We start from the raw sequence: 27,489 nt of genomic DNA, 5'->3' as shown, positions 1-27,489 counted from the left end.
ATGGTTGGATGGCATCACTGACTCAATGGACATGAGTCTGAGTGAGCTCTGGGAGTTGGTGATGGACAAGGAAGCTTGGCGTGCTGCAGTCCATGGGGTCACAAAGAGTCAGACACGACTGAGTGACTGAAACTGACTGATGTGAAAAAGTATTGAAAACTACACCAAAACTTAAAAACATAAAAAAGTATTTGTTGGTTAATCATCTTGAAGTTCAATTTTTTGTTATCTAAATAAGTAAGTTTATAACTATGGCTCACAATTGTTATAAAACTTTTTTTTCATAGACCTATTTCAAGAAAGATCTAACTAGAGTGCAAAGATTATGGAAGATAGGATTCTGGCACCATCTGGTGGCAGTGCACTGCAACAGCAGATTCTAATTTCTTTTTAAGATCAACTCTTTTACTGGTTCATTTACTAGGCAAAGAACACATATTTTTAAATCTTTCTTGGAAGTCAGGAAATAAAACAAGGCTTACTATCTAAAACAGGTTCTCTATCTTCCAAGAAAAATATCTACAGTTAAATTTATGCCTATCACAATGCTTTGAGCATCTACTCTTATTAAAAGTTTGATTCACGCATCTATGCCCCTAGAACTCTCAGGCAAGGAGGCCCTCAGGACTGCACTGGTAAACACAGCCTATGGAGTCACCACATCAGGACCAGTAAGCACATCAATGCAGTTTACAAGGAAAAAACCTGTTGTTGTTTTAAAATATCCTCAAATTCTTGACACTACATTCAAAACGTAGAGCTTAATTTGCCTTTCCTTGAACATGGACTGGACTTAATGACCTGCTTCTAAAGAGAAGAAAGTGGCAGAAATGATGGTGTGTAACATACAAAGCTAAATCATCAAAGGAATGGCCATTTCCATCTTGCCTGGGGGAGTCAGACATCGTGCCATGAGGAGACTGAGGCAGCCTGCGGGGAGCTCTCCAGGGGAGAATCATGACCTCCTGCCAACAACCAGCACCAACCTGCCCCTTCGCACCCCTCGCCAGTATCTGCAAGCTAAGCCAGTCCCAAAGAAACAGAAATCACTGTTTACTGTCGTGGAAGCCACTTAGTTTGTGGGTAGTTTGTTATGTAACAATAAATAACTAACACAACAACTGATTACTTCCTAGAACCAAATTTTATCTTTAACAGGGAGTAAAAATAGCTCATTTCAGCATAATACTAAAATTTACCTGCACATTAATAAAATTTCAAATTTTCCTTCCTAATACACTAAATAGGGATCCTGTTCTAATTCCCCCCGAATTGTTTCCTATTATTTCATAATATTCAATTTCTAATTCAGAGGAACAACCACCCAAGTAGATTTCAGTCAGTCAGCAAAGATTTTTAGAACATCTTCCTTTTGGTATACTACACTAGTACCACCAGGGACTGAGTGGAGAACCCTGCCCTTGAGGTACTTACAATTTAGATTAGTATTCATGAAATAATTTATATATCTTAATTATATTTTTTCCCCTGGTTCTGAAGGTTCTAGGTCAATGTTAGAAGGTTTGGAAAGTGTCTTCTTTACCTCTGTGAGGGATCCACAAGCTACACCACCATGCAGGGCTTCATCCAAAGCAGACAGGGTTGTAGACAAAAATGCTGATGAGTGAGCAGCACACCTCTGTGTCTTTATCTCATAAGCCTGATCAAAGAAGAAGTTAAGTTCTTTTCAACCTCCATATTTATTCAAAAACATAAGCCAACTCCAAATTCAAATTTTAGCAGCTAGAACCCAATTCATGTTTTTTTCCTTCTATTATTTATTCTACAACTATTTACTCTGTACCATGGACTGTGCTGGGCTTCCCTTGTGGCTCAGCTGGTAAAGAATCCACCTGCAATGTGGGAGACCTGGGTTCGATCCCTGGGTTGGGAAGATCCCCTGGAGAAGGGAAAGGCTACCCACGCCAGTATTCTGGCCTGGAGAATTCCATGGAGTGTATAGTCCATGGGGTCGCAGAGTCGGACATGACTGACCAACTTGCACTTCACATGGACTGTGCTAAATTTGAAGGCTGTGATATAAAAGACAGAGCCCCTACCCTCACAGGACTTATAGCCAACTAGAGACTATGAAACCAGGACTAGAAAGTAGGCAATTACAATACAGTTAAACACAAGCTACTGTGATAGGGCAAGTGGAGACTGGCAAGTGGATTTGTCCAGGTCAAATCACCTGATCTGGATTTTGTGATCAAGGGAAGATCTGGATGTCTGAGCTAAAACCTGAAAAGGCTATGAGATGGGCAAAGGAAATGTGCATGTTCCTGCCAAAGAGACAAGAATGTAGGAAGAGAGGTCAAGGAGCAAGAAATAAGAAGTGGAAACTAAGGGAAATTGCAAAAAAGAAAGAGGTGATTTAGAATGGCTGAAAGATGGAGCATGGTCGTGAGATGGCATGGCAAACGATGAGGCTGGAGAAATAAGCAGGGTCTGCATCAGATGAACCTTGCTGAAGTGTAGCATGTAGGCTGAGAGCAACAGGGAGTGACATGATCAAGCTACCATTTCAAACCAAGCTTGGTATGTGAAGAACAGCCTGAAAGCACGTGGTGTGGACTAAGATACGGCCCCTCAAAAGAAAGCCGTATCAAATCCTTGTGATGTCACCTTAGTTGGAAAAAGGGTCTTTCCAAATGTGGTTGACGTGATTACATACCTACTGGCAATGTGTAAGAATCTCTAACAATAAAAATTACTAGTATTAAGTTGCCCAAATAAACTGAGGTCAAGCCACAGAATTACAATTATTCATTCACTCATTCATTCAACAAATACAAATTAATTGCCTACTGCATGCTATATAATATGATAAGCTCTGGGAATAGAGTGGTAAACCAAATAGATATAGTTTCTACCCACTTACAGCTTACAATTTAATAAATCTGGTCTCAAATCCAAGCTCTTCTGCCTCTATGAGGACACAGGAGACCAACATATTAATACAGGGTTGGCCAAAAACTTTTATCAGCAACTCCACCAGTTTTCTTCTTCGGTGGCTGCTTCTCAGATCCATCGTTGTCTGATCTGATCTTTTAATGCTGACTGACTCGGGACTTGGCCTCGGGCACACTTACTCTCTTACTGTGCATACTTTCTCAGCAATCTCCCATCCATTTTCATGGTTTTGACTACCATATTCATTCCGATGACTCCCTAGTGCACACTATCCTTCAAGCTTAGGTCCACATATTTAACTGCCTACTTCACATATTCATTCAGTGTTTCACAAGTGCCTAAATTCAACAAGTACTAACAAAACCATGATCTGCCTCCCTCAAACCTGATCCTCTTCCAATATTCCTTATCTCAGGAAATGGTACCATCCCGTCTCTTAGAGCAAAATCAAGGAACCAAGGAATCTCTGACCTTTCCTGTACCTCACCACCTCCCACAGACAAATCATCACCAAATCCTATTCATGCTGCCTCCTACATATCGCTCACAGTAACTGACATTATACCATTGGCATTAACACATGGACACTAATAGTCCATGTCACAATCTGTCTGGAGTATGGTCACAGATACCTAACTAGTCCACAAATACTTGCTTGTTCCTTTTCAATCACTTGTCTATGTTTAAAGACTGAGTTTTTTAAAAACACATACTAGATTACTCCCTTTGATGACTTATCATTGTTCTCAGAATAAAGTCCAAAATCCTTAACAGGCCTGCAGGCCCCAGTGATCTGACCCTGCTTGCTTCTCCAGCTTCATCTCTTGCCCCTCTCTTCTTTGCTATGTTCACTCAGACCGGCCTGACCTTCTTACCATACAAGCAGCATTCTCCTGCTCTTCACAGGGTCTCTGCATTTCCCACTCCCACTGCTTGCAAGCCCTTCCCTGTTCCCCTCCCTTCCCAATCCCTTTGGCTGTCTCTCTCCTGTTCATCCATCAGTTTCAGCTGAAGTGTTGCTTCCATGAGGGAGCCTTTGCTGACCCCTACACTAAGTAATGTCCCTTTCAGTTCCTAAGCTCTTTGTATTTTCTCTGATAGGACTTATCATTACTACAATTAATTGATCATTTACACAATTGTTTGTTTAATGTCCAACTGTTTCCACTAGACTGTCAGCTACACAAGTGCAGAAAACTTTATCAATCATCTTCACTACAGTATCTCCAGTACCTGACACATCCATGGCTGGCACTCGATAAATATTGGTTGAAGGAATAAATGACTGAATAAATAAATTAACAAAACAAAAAATCTTTGTGAGGGAATGAACTAAGGCTAATCCAATATTTAAGGCAGGACTCTAAAGAATGACTGTTACAAAAGTAAATGTGCAACAAAGGAGAAAGATGGCACCTTGCCCTGGCGACTGGGATGGCAGTGACACTGCAGCTGAAAGTGGTGAAGGACGTGGAGATTGAAGGTGAATTTCCTAGCCATCATCTCCTGCTTAATTATCCGACTAGGAATACGCAATACATATTGAATCACAGATGTCAAATTAAAAGGTTCTCTTGGTACTTTACAACTTTCAAAATAGTGACAGTTAATTTGAACCTCCTAATGAAATCATCACATATGATTTTAACTCTTTAACTTCTCCCATAAAACAAAGTGAGCTGTTCAAAGCTACCTATCTTTGTTGAAACCAATGACAAAGCTAAGACTAGTGCCCATCTCTAATTCCAATTCTAAATCACCTTCTGATGATTCTGCCTTTAAAGTATCTTCCTGAGACCCACAAGCAAAACCTGAACAAAAGAAAATGCTCAATCTGTTCATTGTTTTCAAAGTTTCAAATGACACTAATATTCCTTCCTTCCTCCTCCACAGAGTTGGATCCTCCTTTATTGCTCAGTGGTTACCAAATTTCAATATAACATAGTAAGTAGTTTACAACCCACACAAATAAATACATTTACAAAACACTGGACAGACTTTCAGGTAACTCTTATGCTGAGAAAATAAGACATTTTCTACCATGCACTAAACCTACATTTTGAAAAGCTAAAGGCAGGACACAGAAAGTATGAAATAATAGTACAACTTGATTTGGGCTTATTTCAAAAGACTTTAACTCCTCTCAGGAGTGAGGATAAGTTTTAAAGCATTATTCATTCAATCAAAAGTCAGTGTAAGTCCAATATGCATACTCTGAGATGTAGAGTAAATGATGATGGTAAAAGTTAGTATTATAGAGAAAGGGACATTCTAAAATTTCCTAAATATACTCTAAATGAGTATATTATAGTTTAACCATGAGGTTCACAAATCCTTCCCAAACAAGTAAAAGAGAAAGATGACCTTTTGAAATAAAACTGCCAGCTACAGAGAAAAAAAATTCCTGTTACCTCTCATTCCCGTAACTGTCTCCCATGAACTTATAAAGAACATAAGTTTATTCTCATTACAGGACTAACTCTTATGTTGTGAGGGTTGGTATTTTTGAGGTGTTCATCTCTATTTTTGCTTTTACCTTATCCCCTAAAAGATTTTAAAGAGAATACAGAAGCTTTTCAAAATAAAAATCATAACCAAACCATAACTCTAAAATACATATATACCGTTTGCATCTGTGGTGCACAGGCCCTGCTAACCAGACACAGAAGTTCATGGACACCTTGATAACTAAGGCCAGTCATCTTCATAAGCTCCAGTGGGGAAAGACACAGAAAGTCCTAAAAACATAAAGAGACTATTTTAAATATACATGTATAACAAAGATATTGGAATTAAAAGGAAGCTTTCAATTGACACTGTCCATGTGTAAATAAAAGCATCATTTATTGTAGATCAGTTTGTATGTTTCTTATAGTATTTTCCTCCTACATATTCCTTAACCAGAAGATATGACATAATCTTATCTTCTAATTATCCAACTTAGTATATATCAGAGGACACACCAAGTGAAAATACACAGCAGCAGAAATCAGCCCAAGTGGATATGAGCACTGCCCCTGTGCCCAAAAGTTTGGACACAAACAGACACCCAGAAATGAAATCCGTTTCATCCTAAGCTATAAGATCATTCAGAGGAAGTATTTAATAATTGAGAGAGAATAAAACCAACTATGGACTGAAATGTTAAATATCATATTTTTAAGAGTGTTTCAAAGTATGAACACGAAGGTTATCCAATGTATAACAGAGAAAGCAAAGATAGCATTAACACACAAAACAATTGGGAAAAAAAAAAAAAAACTCCAGCATTCTCTAAAAGTCCATCTTATCAAGGATTAAATCCTAATGTAAAATGTTAAATCTAATTTAACCTCCTAAGAGGGATTTGCTTTACTCTTGTGTTTAAATATACAACATCACTCCACTGATAGAAAAATAATCCTAAAAATTTTTCTTGCTTTCATGAGAAATTCTCCATTTTGAATACTGTCTCCTCATTTGAGTCATATTTCTCATGTAACTACAGAATTTCTTTTACAAGGACAAAACTTCTCTAGAATCCCAAATAAATGGCCAGGTGTATTTCGCCTTCTGCCATGAGCATTCTCCAGACCCAAGCCTAACTAAAATGCAAAACTCTTGAAATGAAATCACATTTGGAAATACAAGGTAAGTGGTTTGTTATTTTGAATTAGCAAGCGCCATCATTTATCTTTTTTTTTAAACCTAAATGTTCATTCAGATGCAATTAAGAATTATTGGGAGGGACGGTCAAGAAGGAGGGGACATATGTATACCTATGGCTGATTCATGTTGATGTATGGCAGAAACCAAAACAATATTTTAAAGCAATTATCCTCCAATTAAAATAAACACGTTTTCTAAAACTTGAAGCAAAATTTTTTTAAGAAAAGAGTTATTTAGGTACACTTAAGATTAATTTGCACTTAAGGTTTCTCACTGAGAAAAATTAAACAAATTGTACCTGACAGGTAACGATCTGATGTCTGTTCAGACGGTCACACAGCTCTTGCGATAAACCCACTCGTCTTAGTTTCTTGCTACCCATGCCTCCAGGTGCCGCAAGAAAAAGAACCTTGAAAAAACATTGGGAAATAGCATAAGCAGTAGCAGATGGGCTATCCACAACACTCTACAAAATAAAACATTTTTCAAGCCTCTCCATATATAAAATGAAATGTATGGTATTTAAAATATTACTGATAAAAGAAGGCTATAAATCTTTCTAAATACTTTAAATGGGGGAGACTACTGTTTGTCAAACATGGAAAGAAACAATGTAAGAATCTGCATTTCACAAAAATTCTGTAAAAACTTATTACACAAATATAATAATACCAGCATCTGCCTCCAATGCCGGAGACCTGAGTTCAATCCCTGGGTCAGGAAGATCCCCTGGAGAAGGAAATGGTAACCCACTCCAGTATTCTTGCCTGGAGAATCCCATGGACAGAAAAGCCTGGTAGGCTACAGCCCACGGGGTCACAAAGAGTCGGACATGACTGAGCAACTTCACTTTTTCTTTCTTTCTTAAGATTTTCAGTTCATCCATAAACTTTATTTGGATGTGTAATTAATACAAATATTCCCAAAGAGCACTCCCAAAACATCTGCTTTCATTGTACTGAAACAATAATAAAGTTATTGACCACCTTCTATATATCAGGCACTGTTTCAAAGCTTTACATCAATTGCCACATTTAAGCTTCTCAACAGCCCTATAAGAAGGTTGATGATGGATCCCATTTTTACATATGAGAAAACCAAAGTCTGGAAAGGTTAGCCATTCCACTGTTACCAAAAAAAGTAAATGGTAGATCCAGAATTTGAACCCAGGAAGTCTGACTCTGAAGCCTATCCCTTAGTCAGTACACTCTTCTACAAGTCCATAATCATACTGAACCTCTCTTTTAGGAGTCAGAACAAACATTCTGAATCAACTGAGATTTTGTTATTTCAGGTGTTATTTACAAACTGAAATTGTTTTTTATTATAGTAGCTGCTCATATTCCCACATGCAATTAAATTTCACTCTTGCTGTTGAACCCTGTAAGGACTAAATGAGGCTCATGAAATATGTGCCTTCAGAGAGTTAGAACAGAATCACTGTGATTCTCTTAATTACACAAACAAAGGAGAAGCTGTATTATACTCAGATGGCAGAATATCCTCTGGATAAAATAGAAACAGGGACTCTTCATTGTTCCAGGAGATAAAACAATAAAATGATCAGAAAAAGAGTCACATTTGGGAACTAAACTATTCACTGAGAATGTAGATATTTATTTCCAATACCATGGCCCAAATTTCTAATCAGATTAACACTCTTTCTCTCTCCCTCATCTTTCTCTCTCTCACACACACATCCCTCCCACAATCACAAAATAAATCCTTCTCATTTTACTCAAAGGGAATTTGTCAGTGTTGGGTTTTGTGTCTCCAGTAGAAAGTTTACCAAGTGACATCTGTTGAATCATTGCCCAGGGTCTTCACATACCAGGTAGCTCTGGGCAACGACATCATTTTGACTAATAAATTCAACCCAAAAAGGAGAACAGGGCTTCTCTGGTGGCTCAGTGATAAAAGAATCCACCTGCCAATGCAAGAGACGCAGGTTTGATCCCTGGATAGGGAAGATCCCCTGAAGATGGAAATGGCAACCCACTCCAGTATTCTTGCCTGGGAAATCCCATGGACAGAAGAGCCTGGTGGGCTACAGTCCACGGGGTCGCAAAGAGTCAAACACGACTGAGCGCACACACACACATCACTTGCCTAGACTACTCATATTGCCTCTGGTCACTCCCTGCCCTGCACACCCACCCACCAACCCACAAAAAAATAAATCGTTTGTTCCTTCCACAGATGCTTCTTAAGCACACATTCTGCTGAGTGCTGTGGCACAAGAATCACTTAAGTATATTTCTCCCCTTTGGAAACTCACAGTAAAAGATGAAAAGTAATACATACACAAATAATTAGTCATGTAGCAAGTACTGTCATAGGAATTTAAATGTGCTATGTCAACTCACTCCGGTATTCTTGCCTGGAAAATCCCCCTAGGCAGCTACAGTCCACAGGGTGACAAAGAGTCGGACACAACAGCAACAAGAACACACACTCAGATGGAAGCAGAGAGGAATAAGCACCAAACTGACCCACAAGTCACAATCCTGTCAGAGGTAGCCTCCTAAAAATGTGCTCCAATCCTGTCGCTCTCATCCTTTCAAACTGCCCATGGGACCGTGAGACCACAGGATAAACTCATTTCTTATGATGGCCTAAAGCCTCTTGGTAAACTGGTCCCTCACTTTCCTCTTATTCATATATCAGATTGCAAGGCCCAGATTCTGACCTTTCTGGTAAAGTCACTTGCCTCCCAGTACCTTACTTTGCTCATCTGAAAAACAGACATCGTGTAAATATCTACTTTGCAGGAACGTAGTGAAGGTTAGAGGATGTGGATGGTGCCTGGCTCGGAGTGCTAACAATTACTATTAATTCATTCAGCAAAACCAGCGTTTGCAACCTCAGGTGACCTGCCTTCCAGCCATAACATTAATAGGTTACATAAGCGCCATCCTGCCTCCCTGATTTTCCTCCACCAAGACTTCCTGCTTACTCTGTTTCTCTCCAATGTTCTCATCCCATGGTGTACTCATTTGTTCGATAATCTTATTAACACATTGTTATGGCTTGAACGTTTGTTTCTTCCACGTTAAATCCATGCTCTGCGTATATGTGCGAGTGCATGTACACAAGGGTGTGAGGGAAGAAGTTCGATCCTGGAAAGTGAATGCTCTTCTTATCAAAAGAAAAATCCTCACAATAGAAAACTATGAATTAACAATCATAGCTAATATTTCTTGAGCCCTTATTACATGCCACTTTTCCAAGAACTCCGATTTTTACCCCATTTTATAGTTTGATATTGAGGCACTGGGAGTTGAAAAACTTAAGCAAAGCCTACCTAACATCTAGCACAAGGTGGAGTCTGCATTCGAATCCAGGTATCTGACTCCATATTCCACACTATTAAGTACCTCTAATTCAACAACACCTGAAGACAAGAAGACACTCAACTTTCCTTAATGACAGGCTCTCCTTCCTAGACCTCAAACTGCCCACACGTGGGAAGATGGATGGACATCAAGAGGCGAAAACATCACCCCAGAATCCCTTAACAATAGCTCTTCCCAAAAAGGTGCAGCTTCCACGCAACCCCCACAAAGGAAGACCAGACCCCCTAAGATCTGAGGCTGGGATCAAGTTAAGATCCCAATGTACCTAAGGGGGCGTGCGCCTGCACCCAAGAGTGGCTCTCCACTCCCCCGATATCAACAACACGTCCCCAGAGAGGGAGCAGGAAATAATAAGCGCACCCCATTCCCTCAAACCGCCCGCAACAGGAAACTTTCCAGTACCGGGTTCTGCAGCATCCAACTTTCAAAGTTTCCCCTATCCCTTACACACTTCCCCGCGGAAAGTGAGGAAAAGTAACAACCGAAGCCCTGATTGGGTCGTCACCCTGGGGAACTATCCAATAAAAGGTAGGCACAGGCCCAGGGCGGCTCCGCTGCTTGCTGGGAATTGTAGTTCACACTCTCCAATACCTGTGAGTCGCAATCAATTTCCCATTATACTGATTATTAAAATCCGGTGGAGGAATATCAGCAAGGAGAATACGATGCCAGGAAGTGACTTTCTTTTAATTTTCTATTCTTTATTTTGTCACTTCATTTAAAAACTGCTTGCTGCTGCTAAGTCACTTCAGTCGTGTCCGACTCTGTGTGACCCCACAGACGGCAGCCCACCAGGCTTCCCCGTCCCTGGGATTCTCCAGCCAATAACACTGGAGTGGGTTGCCATTTCCTTCTCCAATACATGAAAGTGAAAAGTGAAAGTTAAGTCGCTCAGTCGTGTCCGACTCTTAGCGACCTCATGGTCTGCAGCCTACCAGGCTCCTCCGTTCATGGGATTTTCCAGGCAAGAGTACTGGAGAAAAACTGCTTAATGGACCAGAAAGACAAGTTAATTTTCTGAGAATAGATGAGAATCCACCAATCATCCAAGTTTTGGAAGAGAACTTTTGGTTTGCTTTGGTTTTTTCTCCGCCTTTGGTGGTGAAATAGTTTGGAAAACATTGAATGAAACTGCTCAAGCCAAAAACATGTAACGGGGAAAAGTCCTAGTCTATAGTTGAAGAACATGACGGAAACCAGAAAGTTCAGTATAAAAGCAGCTGTGATGAGGAAACCTAGTAAATTGTTTTAAGACTCAATTTCAGATTATTATATTTGAGAATGGCTTTTTGCTAATTCTTTGCTCTCATCTCCCCTGTGCATACCTCTGTCTTATCATTTAGCCCACTGCATCCTTACTATTGACCTGCACCCCTCAGTAGACTGTGATCTCTTTGAGGATAAGACCGTACCTTCTTCAGCTTCTAAAGTAGAGTCTAGTGCACAGTTCACGGTTGTCGGTTCAGTTCAGTTGCTCAGTCGTGTCTGACTCTTTGCAACCCCATGAACTGCAGCATGCCAGGCCTCCCTGTCCATCACCAACTCCAGGAGTCCACCCAAACCCATGTCCATTGAGTCGGTGATGCCATCCAGCCATCTCATCCTCAGTCGTCCCCCTCTCCTCCTGCCCTCAATCTTTCCCAGCATCAGGGTCTTATCAAATGAGTCAGCTCCTCGCATCAGGTGGCCAAAGTATTGGAGTTTCAGCTTTAGCATCAGCCCTTCCAGTGAACACCCAGGACTGATCTCCTTTAGGATACACTGGATGGATCTCCTTGCAGTCCAAGGGACTCTCAAGAGTCTTCTCCAACACCACAGTTCAAAAGCATCAATTCTTTGGCGCTCAGCTTTCTTTATAGTGCAACTCTCACATCCATACATGACTACTGGAAAAACCATAGCCTTGACTAGACGGACCTTTGTTGACAAAGTAATGTCTCTGCTTTTTAACATGCTGTTTAGGTTGGTCATAAGTCGGTAAATGAGCAAATACATAACGGGAGTTAAGCAGAAGGAACCGGAAATTCAGAACGTAGGGTTCTGGAATTATAAGGGAGTCCAAGTGGTCGGAATAATAACGGAGGACTTAAGTCGCCTTGGACTTCCCTGGTGGCTCAGGCGGAAAAGCATCTGTCTATGATGCGGGAGACCCGGGTTCGATCCCTGGGTTGGGAAGATCCCTTGGCGAAGGAAATGGCAATCCACTCCAGTACTCTTGCCTGGAAAATCCCATGGACGGAGGAGCCTGGTAGGCTACAGTCCATGGGGTCGCAAAGAGTCGGACACGACTGAGCGACTTCACGTTAAATCTCCTTGATCTGGGTATCCCCAGGGCGTGGCAAAGCACTGTCACTGGCTGGCGCTAGGCAAACGCTAACTTCAAACTAGGAGGAGAAAAGAAAACAAAAGAAAAAAGATCAAGGCACACAGCTATTCCTGCCACTCACTCCATCGAAGGCAAAACGGAAGGTATCAAGCGGAGGAACTGTCAGAACTATGAGGGATGGTCCTAAGGCACGTATCTGGTATCGCTTTCCCAGCTGGCTGGCTTCCTCGGGGCCTGAGGTAGAGTCACGTGACCCAAACAAATATGGCGCTTTATTTGCATCTTTCCTCCATTGACCAATTACAGTAGCCGATGTCAATCGTCATTCCCGCCTCCCCCCTCCCCCCCTCCCCCCCTCCCCCGCCCCAGCCTGCCGAACAAGATTTGTCACCTGACTCGGCTCAAACATGGCTTCGCTGGAAGATGTACAGATTTGGGCACCGGGAGCTGGTGAGTGTAAGGCGCCCCAAGAAGGCAGGAGCACTCTCCACGATCCCGGTAGAAAGCATCCCTGCGCCCCAGTCCCCACCGCCCTCCAGTTCTGACCCCGATTCCTCTCCTGATCATCAGTACTCTGCCTTAAAAGAGGGCTCAAACTAGGGAGGTTCCTGCTGAATTTCTCATCTTTAGGGAGGCGACCACCTGGAGATTCGGGGCCGGATTGGGCATAAAGTTCAGGAGGAAATAAGGAAGTGGAGTTTTGGGTCTGCGTCGCGGGCTAATATGACGATTAATATTAATCAAATATTGGATGCGCCTAGAAAGATGGGATCCACCCCTTGTGGAAAGGTGGAACTTCTCAAAAAGAGAGACGGTAACATGTCAAATTAGAAAAGTAAGTCCTGCCTTTCCTCGTGCGAGTAATAGTTACTAGTTTGTCTTATTCCTTCCTTTTCTTCTCTCTCGGATGTGTATTGTTTCTAGGAGATAGTCCACAAATGAGAAAAAAGCCGATGTGTTTTGTGTAATTCATCTGTTTATATCTCCCTGCACTCTGTGCTGGGGAAAATGCACCATCCATTTGGAAAAGAAGAAGCTGCTTCCCAGAAGCAGCTTTTAGGATTTTTCTGTGAGTGCCTTCGGAGAGGAGAATGGGAACTGGCAAAGGCATGCGTACCTCAGCTACACGAGGCACAAGGGGATATCCCAAAGAAGGTGGAAGATATACTTTGGGCGCTGGTCCTGTGTCCCAATCAGCTGAGGTAAGGGATCTCTCGCTTCCTGCCATGCGGTCACAGGACCGGAGAGGAAAGGTTCAATACTTGAGCTCTGGTCCACGTGCCTCACTCAATCACCTGTGAAGAATTAACAAAGGCAGATTGTATTTCACTTGTTCTGAAATTTTACTTCTATAATATTGATACATGCCTGTTTATTACTTAATCAGTTTGGCTTTGAACTAGCATCTGAAACTGCATTTAAGCCTGGAACCAGCATTTCATGTTTATTATCATTAATAATAAAGCATTTTCTTTGCCTCCATAAGAGCAAATGCTGCTCCCTTCTTGCTTGTGAAATTGAAGATACTGTTGTAGCTTTAACAAAGGACCAGAAGTGAGTTCACTTAAAGCTTTTTATTTTGAAATAATTAATTATAGACTCACAAGAAATGCATAAATGATACTAAGAGTACCCTTTCCCCAACTTCCCCCAATTGTGACATCTTATATAACTATAGTCAATATCAAACCAAGAAATTGACACCAGTACTGTTAACTAGGTGGGGGCTTCCCTCATGGCTTATTGGTAAAGAATTCGTCTGCCAATGCAGGAGACTTGGGTTCAGCCCCAGGGTCAGGAAGATCCTTTGGAGAAGGAAATGGCAACCCATTCCAGTTTCTTTCCTGGGAAATCCCATGGACAGAGGAGCTGGCAGCCTATGGGGTCGCAAAGAGTTGGACACGACTAGGTGACTAAACCACCACCACTGTTAGCTAGACTACAGCCCTTATTCAGTCTTCACCATTTTTTAATCTGCATTCTCTCTCTTTTTTTTTTTTTTGGCCGTGCTGCACTGCATGCAGGGTCCTAGTGCCCCAACCAAAGATGGAACCCACACCCCATGCATTAGAAGTGGGAGTCCCGACCACTGGACCACCTGGGTAGTCCCAATATGTATTCATTTTTATGTGTGTAGTTCTGTGCATCTTTATCCATTCTTAGATTCATGTAACTACCACTATAATCAGGCATCACCGCAAAAGAATTCCCCCCCGTCCCTGGGACTACCTGTTTGTGCATTGATTCCTTCCTTGTCCCCTGGCAACCAATGTTCTCTGTGTGAATGTTGAAGTCCTTCTTAGCAGTGCTATTAACAGTTAGTGGTAGAGGAGTTAAACTTCAGTCTTTTCCCTCATTTTTCCTTACTCTGGCAATTATTTATAAGAAAGTATTGTATTACATATAGAATGGAGATTTACATGATTCTTTTCTTCCTTTTTTTTTTTCCTTTAAATTTGGATTCTAGTCAATTACTGTCTAAACTACTAACTTCAAAGAAAGGCTTATGAATTCCTGTAATTCTGTTTTTTATGCTAAGTCGCTTCAGTCACGTCCAACTCTTTGCGACCCTATGGACTGTAGCCTGCCAGGTTCCTCTGTCCATGGAATTCTCCAGGCAAGAATACTGGAATGGGTTGCCATTTCCTACTCCAGGGAATCTTCCAATGCAGGGACTGAACCCACCTCTCTAATATATCCTGCATTAGCAGACAGGTTCTTTACCACTAGGGTAACCTGGGAAGCCCCAATCCTATTTTTAGCATAGAGTTAAATTTTTATGAACTTTCTGGTTTCTTTGATTACTTGATATCAGTTTCTATTTCAAGATTTCAAGTTTTCTGTTTCAGATAGCTTTGCTTTTATGGCTTTTGATGGAATATTATTTTGTTAAAAATAAGAAAGACTAGATAAGGAGATAGAGATAGAATTGAGACCTTTTCCCTTTTTTTTTTTTAAGTGAATGCTGCTAGTTCTGTTCTGATTCTCCCTTTACTGATCTGTCACATACATTCAAAAATTTCTCATTAGGGCGATGTCTTATCTGTTCAGGTGTAAAACAGACTGAGCAGTGAAATCTAAATTTTGGATCACAAAGAAGAAAAAATAAGTAGAAACTCTTTGTTTAGATTTTTTTTCTTCTTTTTACATTTTTCAGATGTGGACAGGATATCAGTCCTCAAAGATTAGCCTGGGTCTGGCTTCTTGTACTGGAAAAATGGTTGGCCCTGGAAAAGGTAAATAGGTTTACATTTCAAATTTTCTCCTGAGGCCAGGATTGAAAAGAACTTGGAAGGAGTTGTGAAATTTCCCTTCTGTCTGCTGCTTCCTTTATTTTGAGGTTTGTTGTATTCCTTTTTCAGTATTGGCAGTGAGGTTGGCTTGAATATTTATTGATGTCTCCTTACCTAAATTCATTTATTAATTTACTAACTTGCATTGGCATTGAGTCACCAACCTACCATTTGAGGTGGTACCATTGTGTTAAAAACCACTGTGACTCTTGTGCTGGAAGAGAACTTTGGAGAACTCGGTGAAAGTGACAAGACTGTGAATAAAGTCTAATCCTCGTAATACTCAAATAATGGAGAATGGCTGAATCAAAACTTGGTTGTTGATACAAAAATTGTATTTTAACTAGTCCAGTACAGTGAAATCTTATTGATTTAAACATCATTAATTAATAAGTTAATAACTCACGTGACTGGAACTAAAAGTTACCAAATAAAAAAATGAATAAATTAATAGTGAAAGAAAACATAAGGAAGGGTTTAGGGTTTGTTTTTAAGAAAAATTACCGTTTTTAAAAAAAAAAAAAGAAAAATTACCGTTCTTAGCTCTTTTAGAAATATGTGTTAATTATCAGAAATAAATATCCATTAAAGAAACTCTGAGGCAATTTTGTATTAAAGTTGACACTTTAAGATTTAAGTGAGGAACCTCTGACTCAAAAAAGAGATGACTGGCTCAAGGTCACACCATAAAGTTAGTTGGCAGAACTGGAGCCGGAACCAGGGTCTTCTGCCTCCAACTCCTCAGTCCTCTCCTTTTCCCACCTCAGTGTTATCTTTAGCCTACATGGACTGGAAAGTAAGAAACTGTAAATTATGTTTTCTAAATGTCTATAATTCAGCCTGATTTTCTTCTTCCCTTCTCTTGATCATCAAAATGAATTTTGTCTTTAGTTCCAAATTTGCCTGACACTTACCTTTCTTCACATAGATTTCAAAAAGTACCAGAAGTTACTAATCTAAATGCATTCATCATCCAGATTTTTGATAATGGACTAGCAAAGAGAAATGACAAAAAAGGTCAGCAGGAGAGGGAAGAAAGAGAACCGAAACTGAGAAATAATCAACCCCAGGGTGATTCAGAGTTGGCTATAGTTTCATATCTAAAAGAGACATCTTCAACTAAAATATCCAAAAGTATCTTCAAAGAGAAAAGGGGAAAAAAATGTCTTACTGTTACCAAGGACCTTTTCAGTACACACATGGAATTTGTCAAACCAGATGAACTTTCGCCTCACAGAGCATATTTGCTTACTCTATGCTAACTGGTGGTGGTTAAATTTCTGTACAGTTACTCAACCAGATCTGAAGGTGAATTTCACTTCCCTGGCTCCTTTTCACAGACTTAAGAGTTGTTTTACCCAGCATTGAAGATCATCTGGTCCTTAAAGCCCCAGTGCCTCAGTTATTTAAGCAGTTTAGGGAATGTTTTAAACTTTATACAAGGACCTCAGAGAATTTTAAAACTTTATACAAGGACCAAGACTTGAAATGCATTTCTGGAGTAGTTCTACAAAGCCAGTCTTTATCCTAGACCAGCCTTCATCTTCTAGGGACTTGCTGGCAGCTCCTTCTCCTGTCTACCACCTGCTACTGAAAGCTCCTTTTTAATTATTTGTTGAAACAGTGATTCCATTTTCCCTTTCCTTCATCCATTTTTGCCTTCTGCCTTTTTATGTTTTATCAAGTGAACAGCATAATGTTCACAGCCTGCTGCTTCTAAAAGAGGAAAAATGGAAACAGCTCCCATGTCCACAGTCCAGAACTGATTAATCTATTTGTAACATACCATGGCACTATTAAAATTACATGGTGAATGAATTTTCAGTCTTGTGGAAGGATATTTGTATTCTGCTATGTGAAGAAAAAGAAAAAGCTGTTTAGAAAACAGTGTTTGTTATGCATGCCTATATGCATATATAGAAAATGGTCTGAATACTCTTAGAATACAGTTGTCATTATAGTTCTCCTTCAGTTGAAAGAGTTGGGGTATGTGTGTGTTGTGAATGTGTGTTTTCATTTGCCTGTTTGTATTCTCTGATTTCTCTACATTGAATGTGGCCTTGATTTTCTAATAAGAAAATCTGTGCCTAGAAACATTGGGCAAATTCTTGCCTGTTTTACAAATGTTAAATGTTTATGACCCTGCAGAGACATAAAGTAACCTCACCAGTAGAAAAATACAAGCTAGTCAGTCTTTAGGACTTTAAATGAAAGTCCTAAAATCTTAACCAGTTCTTTTATTAAGAGCCTGCTCTCTGGCATTATCTATTCCTTCCTCCTAGTCCTCAATGGAATCACTAACTTTCAGCTTGCCAGATGAATTTTCTTTATCACCTTCCAATCACTAGCATTATGCATGCATTCAGGTGGCATAGAGCATTAGGGGAGGGCATGGTAAGAAGGATTTTGGACCAAGAACATACTAGATCTTATTAGCCTCTGATGTAATGAATGACACACGAATAAAGTAAGCATGCTCTTATGTTCTAAACTTCGCTTAATAGACACACAATCCTGCAGGTGCTTCTTGCCTTGCCTTAGGAGACTTTTCAATAAAACCCATCTTCTGGAAGATTTAACCAGCTGCAAGATTTACAGGTGTCTCTAGTTTTAAAGAGTGCTTGTCAGGATTAGTCCCAGACTTTCATCTTATTTGAATTTGTGCCTAGAGAAAGGGGAACTATCATTTTAGTTTTAAGGACCAGCTGAAGGGAAGTTACTGTGAAATAAGTAGGTACAGAATAAATCAGAAGCTTTCTCTTCGCTTATGCATTAATCTCTGATGACATGTCTCCTTAACAAACATCTTCCTTTTCATGCTTGAAATGACTGGAAAATACTTCCTAATCATTTCATCTTTACTGAAGATTGTGTCTTAAAACATCCCAAGGCCATAGGTTTGTTGATTTAGCAATTAAATGAGATTTTTAAAAGCATATGAAAACTTGGCATGTAGTAACTGGCACAGAATAAGTGTTTCATGAACATTAGATCTCTCCCCCTTTAATTTTCTAACTAAAAATGGAAATTAAAAATAGGGGGTTGGTCCAAAAAAGGATCATGTGGGCCATTCCATCCCAACTTACTCATAACTGGGTATTTGGGACACCACAAGGAAGATTCTTGGAGAAGGTCCTCAAGTTAGGGAGGGAAAAAATCACATGAAACGAGCAAGCCTTGGCATTTGAGGCTGATCAGTGTGGGATCTCAGTGTTAGTATTTAAGGGGAGTATATGTTCAGTTTAGCTGTTTTTGTTTATAAAGAAAAGTGTCTGAATGAAAACATACCTAGAAATGTAATGGTCATAATGGTCAAAAGTATTTTATCAAGAAAGAAAGTAGTTTATCTTAGAGAAAACAGCAGAAATAAGCTGAACGGGAGAAAAGTAAGTACTTACTTATAATTTTCAGCTAAAATATAGTCTTTTTTTTTTTGGCTGCTCCATGTGGTGTGTGGGATCTTAGTTCCCTGGCCAGGAATTGGACCGAGGCCCACTGCAGTGAAAGCGCTGGATAGTCAGGGAATTCCCTTAAATCATATTCTTAATCTCTATGCTCCTTTGTATGATTCTTCTAGAAGTTACTCCCAACTGGCTTCCGGAGAAAACTTGAGTTTCTTTTATTGTCAGAAGACCTCCCAAGTGACATCTCAGAGGACATCCTCAAGGTGAGAAAGAGCCCCAGCTCTGTCTTCCCAGGTGTGCAGTCACTCAAGAAGCCCAGCTTTCAGGGATCCAGCAGAAACAAGCCCTCAGGATGCTGGCTGTTCACTTTTCTCAGGCCAGACCAGGGGGAGGCCCCTTGAAGGAAATTTACAGATAGGGAAATCTTATCTAATTGTAGACTTCCTAGAAGTGTTTTGGCCAGAAGTACTAAGTATAGCTCTGGAGAAGGAAATGGCAACCCACTCCAGTAGTCTTGCCTGGAAAAATCCCTTAGACAAGGAAAAAAAAAAAATCTTTTTTCTGTAACAGGTGCACTGAATATGTTATAGTTAATCCTCACAACCACCTTCTGGGAAGAGATTCAGAATCTTAACTAGATCTGTCCTTTAGTGCATGAGGGATGCTCTGAGGCTTAATGCTTATTTTCTTCATGACCTGGCCACCAGCTAATGAAAGACATATTTACAGTAGGATTTAAGGTAGGGACTTTCACTAGGACTCAAGGTCCTTTGACTGTCTCGGAGGCAGGTAATGAAGAAGTATCCCTGAGCACCACCCACAGGAATGAAGAGTGGGAAATAACCTACCAAACAAATTATAGGCTCCAGAGATCTTGCCTTTTAAAGACTACATACAGTCTAGTGGGGGAAGAAGGAAATACGTGCATAGCACAATTATGTACTAAACCATATGGTACTGAGCCCCATAAGGAGGGAGACTTGTGTGGGTTGGAGGTACTGGGGAAGGTTTTATGGAAAGATAAAAAAATGGGTTGTATCTGCAATGTTATGTGGCAGCCTGGATAGGAGGGGAGTTTGGGGAAGATTGGATACATGTATATGTATGGCTGAGTCCCTTTGCTGTCCACCTGAAACTATCCCCAAATTGTTAATCTGCTATACTCCAATATAAAATTAAAAGTTGAGGAAAAATAAACAATCAAAAAGAAAAGAACAGGCTGTATCTGAAATCTTGCTTGGGATTTAGATCCAGGGTTAAAAACTAGTCTGTAGTGTTCTTTTAAAAATTGAATTTAAGTGCTTATAAAAACTTGTTACCTGGTCTGTGAGCTTGCAGTCCCTGATTTAGTGTGACAGTGTACGTTTCAGGGGCAATGGGGGTAGGGGTGTGGATAGACTAGCTTGAGGATGGAGGCCTTGGACAAATCTCTCTTTGCCTCAACCCCCTAGTTAGAGGACACCTTCAAAATGAGGATAATAGTAGTGTCTTCTTCCTGAGGTGGTTTTAAGTATTAATTTTTCTGTCTAAAGAACCTGGCACATAGTAGCGACTACAGAAACCTTTGCTACTGCTACTATTGTATATATCCATGCATGTGTACACTGAAAGGAGGGAAACATCAAGGCTTGTAAATGATGACATTCTGGGCATACCACCCATCTCTCTCTTCATCCTCTATTTAGGAGCTGTATGCGGTCTTAGCACAAGACAGAGTGGACCCTGTGCTTGATGGAAACCTGAGGCAGGAGAGCTGGCCACCTCGACTTAGCTCAGAAGCTGTGTCTATGCTCTGGGATCTCTTGAGGGAGGCCCCGCAGGTCGCACAGGCCCTGCTGGAGCTCCTGCTTGGGGAGGTTGATGGTGCGGGCCTCCGAGGCTGGCCTCTGCAGAAAGCACTGGTGGACCTCATTCGGAAGGCACTGCGAACTTTGCAGGGCCCTACCGCCGCTCCCCCAGGGACAGTCGATGCCATCTACGGGGCTCTGCGGACGCTGCGCTGCCCTGCAGAGCCACTCGGGGCTGAGCTGCGTCTCCTGTGTGAGGAGCTGCTGGAGGCCTGCAGGTCCGAGGGGAGTCCCCTGAGGGAGGAGCGGCTGCTGGGCTGCCTGCTGCACAAGGCCGGGCGGGACCTGGTGTCCCTGTACAGCCACACCTATGCAGAGAAGGCCACGCCCTCAGGAAAAGGTGTGTCCCTGCACAGCTTCTCCTGTGTTGCCAATTCCACCCTGTCCAACCCCTCTGAATCCCTGTCTTCTATGTTGCTCTGGAAATCTAATGGGAAAAGCTAAGGAAAAATGGGCAAGGGTTCTGTAAAAATGGGCATCTGTGCTTTGTGAAAGCACGGATTTTGTAGTCCAAGATGGAGTGATGGGGGAAAAATGACACACTAGCAGGAAAGAGGTGGCGCTAATGGGAAAAAATCCACCTGCCAATGCAGGAGCCACAAAAGTTGCAGGTTCAATCCCTGCGTCAGGAAGATCCCCTGGAGAAGGAAATGACAACCCATTCCAGTATTCTTGCCTGGGAAATCCCATGGACAGAGGAGCCTGGTCAGGGGAGCCATGGGGTTGCAAAGAGTTAGACACAACTGATGAATTGAGCACACACACCGAGAGAAGAAAGAGTCTTTAAGATAGAAGTGTAGAAAATCTGGTGTAACTTTCTGAAAGAATGAACTCTCACATCAGTTGGGCTGTCTGTGTTAATTTTCACTCCCACCAGATCCTCTTGATCCTGAGCGGGCAATGCTAGCCTTGTTCTCCAATCCTGACCCAGCCCACGCCTGGAAAGTGGCCTATTTCTATTGCCTGAGCAACAGCAAGCACTTCCTCGAGCAGATCCTGGTAAGTCAAACTCAGTGATTCTCCATCACACAAGTTCCCAGGGATCCTTACCAGGTTTTTTTCATTCTTCCTTTCTTGCCCATTCATCTGTCCAATGCAGAGCAGTTTAGTGGTAAGTCATCTAGTTTGTGTCCCTCTCACAATTCCAGAAGGCTCTGAGAACCAGTATCATTCATATTTAGAACTACCAGCATTTCATTTCATATCTGTCCTTGGGCAGGTATGTGTAAGCTTTCTGGAGAGCATGAGGAAGAAGAGACAGTGGCAACAACACGTCACCTAATTAACAGGGGAATCTAATTACTCTACCCTTCTTCCATTTGCAGCTGAGCTCCAGTTTAATTCAACAACTGTTTATTAACTTAGTCTATGTGCTACATCCTATGCTAGGATCTGGAGATACAATAGAAGTCAGTCCCTGCCTTCAGGAAGCTTACCATCTAGTATTTTTGTAAACATTTTATAAACAACTGGCCACTTCTGGCATTGTTGGAAACCTCCCTTCTAAACGGAAAATCTTCTCACCCTGATGCGCAGCAAGTCCTCTAGCCATCTCCTTTGGCTTCCAGGTGACAGCACTCACCCTACTGAAGGAGGAAGACTTCCCAAGTCTTGGCTGCCTGCTCAGTAGAGAATTCAGGCCTCTCAGCAGACTGCTCGTGCTCCTGGGCTGGACACACTGCCAGAGCCTAGCATCAGCCAAGAGCCTGCTCCAGACACTCCACAGGACCCAGGTAACTCACGCTGTAGCCCAAGCTCCTCCAGAAATGTGTGTGATGAGGCTTTGGGCTGGGGCAGGATCCTGAAGTAGGTCACAGCCTCTGACCCCAGGGGCCCGAGTCAGCATCTCTTTCTTCTCCTATATCAATGCAGGACCAAGGCTGTGATAAGCTCCTGAGGGATGCCTGCGATGGGCTGTGGGCTCACCTGGAGGTCCTGGAGTGGTGTGTGCAGCACAGCAGGTACGGTTCTGTACCACCAGCCCCCTTCCCACCACTGGGCACACTTGACCCCACAATCTACGCATGTGGCCTTTTCAACACATCTTCCCCATAAATGTCTTGAGTTGACAGTATTGACCCACAACAAGTAGTTTTTCCAACTATTAAACCAGGAAAGAAATACAAGTAGTGATGATCTTCACTATAGCCACAAGGTCATAACTAGAGGATAATTTAAGGATGACAATGATAACAAAAACAAAAGCTTGTGTTTCCTGAGCACTTACTGTATACCAGGGATTGCTTTAAGTCATTTACGTAATGAGCTTGACCCTAATCCTGTGAGATAGACACCAAAGTTATCCTCATTTTAAAGATGGGGCCCCTGAAGCCCAGAAGTGTTAAGTAACATGCCTAGAGTCACACAGCTTTTGGGCATAGTCCACATCCTTAGCTGCATGTTATCTTAAGTCACGTTTTTATTCAACAACTGCCTTTGGAAATGTGTGTGAGGTCCTGTGTTTTCCTGATAACTTAGCCTTAGTCCTCCCTAAATCTGGGGTCCTGTTTTGTTCTTCACCCACATTACCAGCAGGGGTGGAAGTAGCGAGGGGCCCTGACTCAAAGAAAAGCAGAGAAGCCCCTGTTGGATCTCAGCTAGGAAGGTTACAGAAATTAGGAAGCTTAATCTATGGGGCCTTTTTAGAGTCTGCTGAGCACAAAGGCCCTTCCTAGATCTTTTCTAGACAAGTAAAAAGCTTGTTTGATAGATGTCCTTCCCTGAGGGTAAAACAAATGCTATCCTCTGTCATTGTCCATCTGAAATTTAGTGTTTGGGGAAGTGAAACCTGTGGTGTTACAAGCCAGAGAGAAAGAATAAGAGGAAACGGAGACTGGTCTTTTCCCAAGCAATTATTTAAACTGTCTCCCCTTCCATCCTCCCAACTTTTGCTTTCAGCAACCCCATACCAAAGAGAGATCTCTTGTGTCATTTACATGGTGGAGACAGCCACTCAGTGCTCTACTCTCTCCATCACCTTACAAACCTTCCAGCCCTCAGGGAGGAAGATGTTCTCAAGCTCCTACAGAAGGTGCCAGCCAAGGACCCCCAGCAAGAGCATGGTGAGTTGGCGAAGGAGTGACCTAGGCAGGGTTCCCCCCAAGGAAAGTATTACACATGTTTCTTTTAGCACAAGATTTATTTAGCATGATTGCTGGGATCTGTCAAGATGGGTGGTCCAGCAGGTACCTTCTAAATTAGTGCTGTTTGCTCCAATCAGATTATGAGATGTAGGGACACCCTCCCCTTTCTAGGTGAGGCCAGGGGAATCCTATGAGAGCAGTCCCTTAGGGATCGAGCTCAGGAACCACAAGCATACCCTCATTCCATGGAATTAGGAACTGTCATGTGACGTGGCGATTCACAGCATTGTCACTGGCAGTATCTATGCCAGTTCTTGGTGAGTCTCTAAGGTCCATTAGCTGTCTCGTAGCACATTTTGTGCCTGCCTTCCCTCCTGTACCTTCTTCATAGTCTATTGAACAGGTTGGATTTTTCTCTTAGAACATTCTTTTTCAAACTTTTTTAGAGTTTTTCTTTCCAAAGAAAGACTTGCCTTAAACAGTAATAAAGCCTTACTTTAGCCTTAGATCTTTGGTGTAAATTCAGAGCCCTCGTAGCAAGCTCTTTCTTTCCGCTCTCAAAAATCATACGATAGTGTGGTCTCAATCTACTACACAGGCCAGGGACCTTACCTTTGGGAGAAACAAACATTTTCATATGGCAGTAGATGTCTTTCAGCCTAGATATTGCTTTGCTTTACTTTTGTAAATTAATTTTTATTGGTGCATAATTACATTACAGTGTTATGTTAGTTTCTGCTGTACAGCAAAGTGAGTCAGCTATATGTATACATATATCCCCTCTTTTTTGGATTTCCTTCCCATTTAGGTGACCACAGAGCACTGAGTAGAGTTCCCCGTGCTCTACAGTAGGTTCTCATTGTTGCTGTTTTGTCACTCGGTCGTGTCTGCCTCTTGTGACCCCATGGACTATAGCCCACCAGGCTCCTCTGTCCATGGGATTTCCCTAGGCAAGAATACTGGAGTGGGTTGCCATTTCATTCTCTAGAAGGTTCTCACTAGTTACTTATTTTATATATAATATCACTAGTGTATATACATCAATCCCAATCTCCCAATTCATCCCACCCCACCATTTACTTTTTTAAAGGACCTACCACTAACTCTACAGCTAGTGTTACTACATTCCACTTTTTTTTTTTTTTAGAAATGTAGACAACTTTAGCAGATTTCCTAAAAGAACTGGAACTCTATTTTCCACATATAGGTACAAAAATCTTCCAAAGAAGCATTTGAATTCTGTCACAGGACACACTCAGACCTTGAACTTGGAAGAGGCAAAGAGGAGTGATAACAGGGCTGGACTCGGATGAGGCAGGGCTTCCCTGGTAGCTCAGCTGGTAAAGAATCTGCCTGCAATGCAGGAGACACCAGTTCGATTCCTGGGTCGAGAAGATCCCCTGGAGAAGGGATAGGATACCCACTCCAGTATTCTTGGGCTTCCCTGGTGGCTCAGAGGGTAAAGAATCTGCCTACAATGAGGGAGATATGGGTTCGATCCCTTGGTTGGGAAGATCCCCTGGAGGAGGGCATGGCAACCTACTCCAGTATTCTTGCCTGGAAAATTCCATGGACAGAGAAGCCTGGCAGGCTACAGTCCATGGGGTCACAAAGAATTGGACACAACTGAGCGTGTCACACGGTACAGAGTAAGGCAAGAGTGGCGTCTGGCACAACAATGTTGGAGCCACTCCCTGTCTGGGTGCTTGCAAGTCCTGGCTCTGGGCAGTAATGCCATGAAGAAGTCAAGGCCATAGAACAATATTGACCTTGTTCTATTTATTACCCTGACCTTGGCAAGGCCGAGCTTCTATTTATTACCCTGACCTTGGCAAGGCCGAGCTTCTAGGAACTGATCACTAGGAAACCTGTAAGGGTTTGTAGTAGCAAAGCACCCCTAACTACTCCAGTGTCCCTTGAGGAATATGCCTAGACAAAGGGTTCATATGGTAGAACTATATGCAGCCAGCAGAGATTTAGTTTATAAAGAAACATAATCCAGTGCTTATGCTCCAAGGGATTCGTAAGAAGTAGAAAAAGTAAATTGTATACAAAATGTTGTTACATTCAACTTAAACACATACACTTGTACACAAAAGTGTGAAAGGGGTTAAACCAGAATGTACCTACCAGTGGTTTGTGTTTAGCTGGTAGGATTGTGGGTGACATTTTTTTTCTTCTTTTTGCTTTATTTCTTTGAACAGGTTATACTTCTTCTATGGAAATAATTTGGGCTAGATTAAGATGTTTAGAGATTCTGTAAAGATTATGGGACCCTGCTTCCTAAATTCAAAACAAATTTTTAATAAAAAATTATAAATTATTAAATAAGTGTAAAGGAATCTCAACAGAGTTTGTATTTTTTTTCCCATGATGTCTGCTTTGGGGCTTTCCTAAAAATATCAATTTTTAAAAAAATTTTGTGTTACCTTTGCTCTCTTGTTTCTCGATCTAAACACATTTTAAGCCTCCTCTTGGATAATGCGGCATTCTAAAAGTAGACTAAACTTCTACAAGTTTTAATTATTTAAAAAAGGAAAAACAAGTATTTTAAGAAATGCAAGGGGAAAACTTGTTAAATAGCCAGGAGACCTGGGTTGAACAGACATGTAGAGGGGAGGTTGGTGGGGAAGAGGAAACAGGGGGACTAGACATTGTTGTTGAGTAGGAAACAAGACCTGGAAGAGATACCCATCACACTGCCCAAAAAGAAAGAGGGTGAGAACACTTAGGGGACTAGTAGCTTGATATCTCTGTGCTTCAGCCCCAAGTGCGGCCCTGGCCTAAAAAGAGCAACCCTGAAGTTCTGCCTGTTTCTCTCTGCAATTCAGATTCAGCTGACACCCTCGTCCCCGAACACCTGAGCCAGAGTCAGAGCCTGACTCTCTACCGGAGCTTCTGTGCCATGAAGTACGCCATCTATGCCCTGTGCGTCAGCTCACACCAGCACTCCCAGTGCCGGCAGTGCAAAGACGGCCCCTCTGATGACCTGGCCTCAGTTGCAGAGCCCATGAACGATACTCCCTCCTCCCCAGGTACAGCGCTGCCCTCACCCCTTCCCCAGCAGAAGCTGCGCACCACCTGCCCCAGGAGGCTCTTTGCGTGGGAACACTTTTCCACCAGGATTGGAAGGTGGCCTTTTATTATGCCCATGATTAATTTCTTCTATGTATCAGCCTCTGTGAATCAAAGGGACATGGAGAAAGCAAGTGGTTTATATAACTTTTCAGAGTCTGATCTAGTACCGTATTTTCCAAATGCTTTTTTTTTTTTTTTTAACTCAACCCACAGTATTTTACATCACTTCAGTTTGTACCTAGGTATATAATCTGTGCTTTTATGTGTATGTATATATGTGACGTATAAACTGAAATAGGGCTGCCCTGGTGGCTCAGTGGTAAAGAATCTGCCTGCCACTACAGGAGATGCAGGTTCGATCTCTTGAGTAGGGAAGATCCCCTGGAGAAGGAAATGGCAACCCACTCCAGTATTCTAGCCTAAGAAATCCCATGGACAGGAGCCTGGTAGGCTACACTCCTTGGGGATCACAAAAGAGACACAACTTAGCAACTAAACAACAACAAAACTGAAATAACTTTCAAGAAACATTGCTTAC

The 27,489-nt window shown here is 41.8% G+C and overlaps 2 protein-coding genes across 8 annotated transcripts in view; one reads left to right on the top strand and one right to left on the bottom strand.

Annotated features, from left to right (window-relative positions):
* RAD51B (RAD51 paralog B) overlaps positions 1–12,487 on the bottom strand; it is a 619,901-nt gene extending 607,414 nt beyond the window's left edge. For 4 of the 7 annotated variants that reach the window (XM_070796746.1, XM_019969102.2, XM_070796751.1 and 1 more), the window contains exons 1-4: positions 10,323–10,422; positions 6,863–6,973; positions 5,541–5,654; positions 1,544–1,660 (exon numbers count right to left, since the gene is read on the bottom strand). In XM_070796746.1, coding sequence (XP_070652847.1) covers positions 1,544–1,660; positions 5,541–5,654; positions 6,863–6,973; positions 10,323–10,337 — 357 coding nt within the window. In that variant the 5' untranslated portion in view covers positions 10,338–10,422. Of the gene's footprint in view, positions 1–1,543; positions 1,661–5,540; positions 5,655–6,862; positions 6,974–10,322; positions 10,423–11,332; positions 12,331–12,367 lie in introns of those variants that run through there. The other 3 variants (XM_070796749.1, XM_070796748.1, XM_070796750.1) reach the window with 3 other exon arrangements.
* A 122-nt stretch (positions 12,488–12,609) lies between these two features.
* ZFYVE26 (zinc finger FYVE-type containing 26) overlaps positions 12,610–27,489 on the top strand; it is a 67,444-nt gene continuing 52,564 nt past the window's right edge. Inside the window, exons 1-10 of the mRNA XM_019969101.2 lie at positions 12,610–12,696; positions 13,171–13,448; positions 15,404–15,482; positions 19,117–19,206; positions 20,629–21,130; positions 21,668–21,789; positions 22,359–22,523; positions 22,663–22,751; positions 23,689–23,852; positions 26,705–26,908. Of these exons, the coding sequence (XP_019824660.2) occupies positions 13,255–13,448; positions 15,404–15,482; positions 19,117–19,206; positions 20,629–21,130; positions 21,668–21,789; positions 22,359–22,523; positions 22,663–22,751; positions 23,689–23,852; positions 26,705–26,908 (1,609 nt within the window). The 5' untranslated portion in view covers positions 12,610–12,696; positions 13,171–13,254. The remainder of the gene's footprint in view (positions 12,697–13,170; positions 13,449–15,403; positions 15,483–19,116; positions 19,207–20,628; positions 21,131–21,667; positions 21,790–22,358; positions 22,524–22,662; positions 22,752–23,688; positions 23,853–26,704; positions 26,909–27,489) is intronic.

Source organism: Bos indicus, chromosome 10 (genome assembly GCF_029378745.1).
Source record: "Bos indicus isolate NIAB-ARS_2022 breed Sahiwal x Tharparkar chromosome 10, NIAB-ARS_B.indTharparkar_mat_pri_1.0, whole genome shotgun sequence".
Classification (NCBI taxonomy): domain Eukaryota; kingdom Metazoa; phylum Chordata; class Mammalia; order Artiodactyla; family Bovidae; genus Bos; species Bos indicus.
The sequence above is the reverse complement of the archived record's forward strand: the minus strand, read 5'-3'. Positions and strand labels throughout refer to the sequence as shown.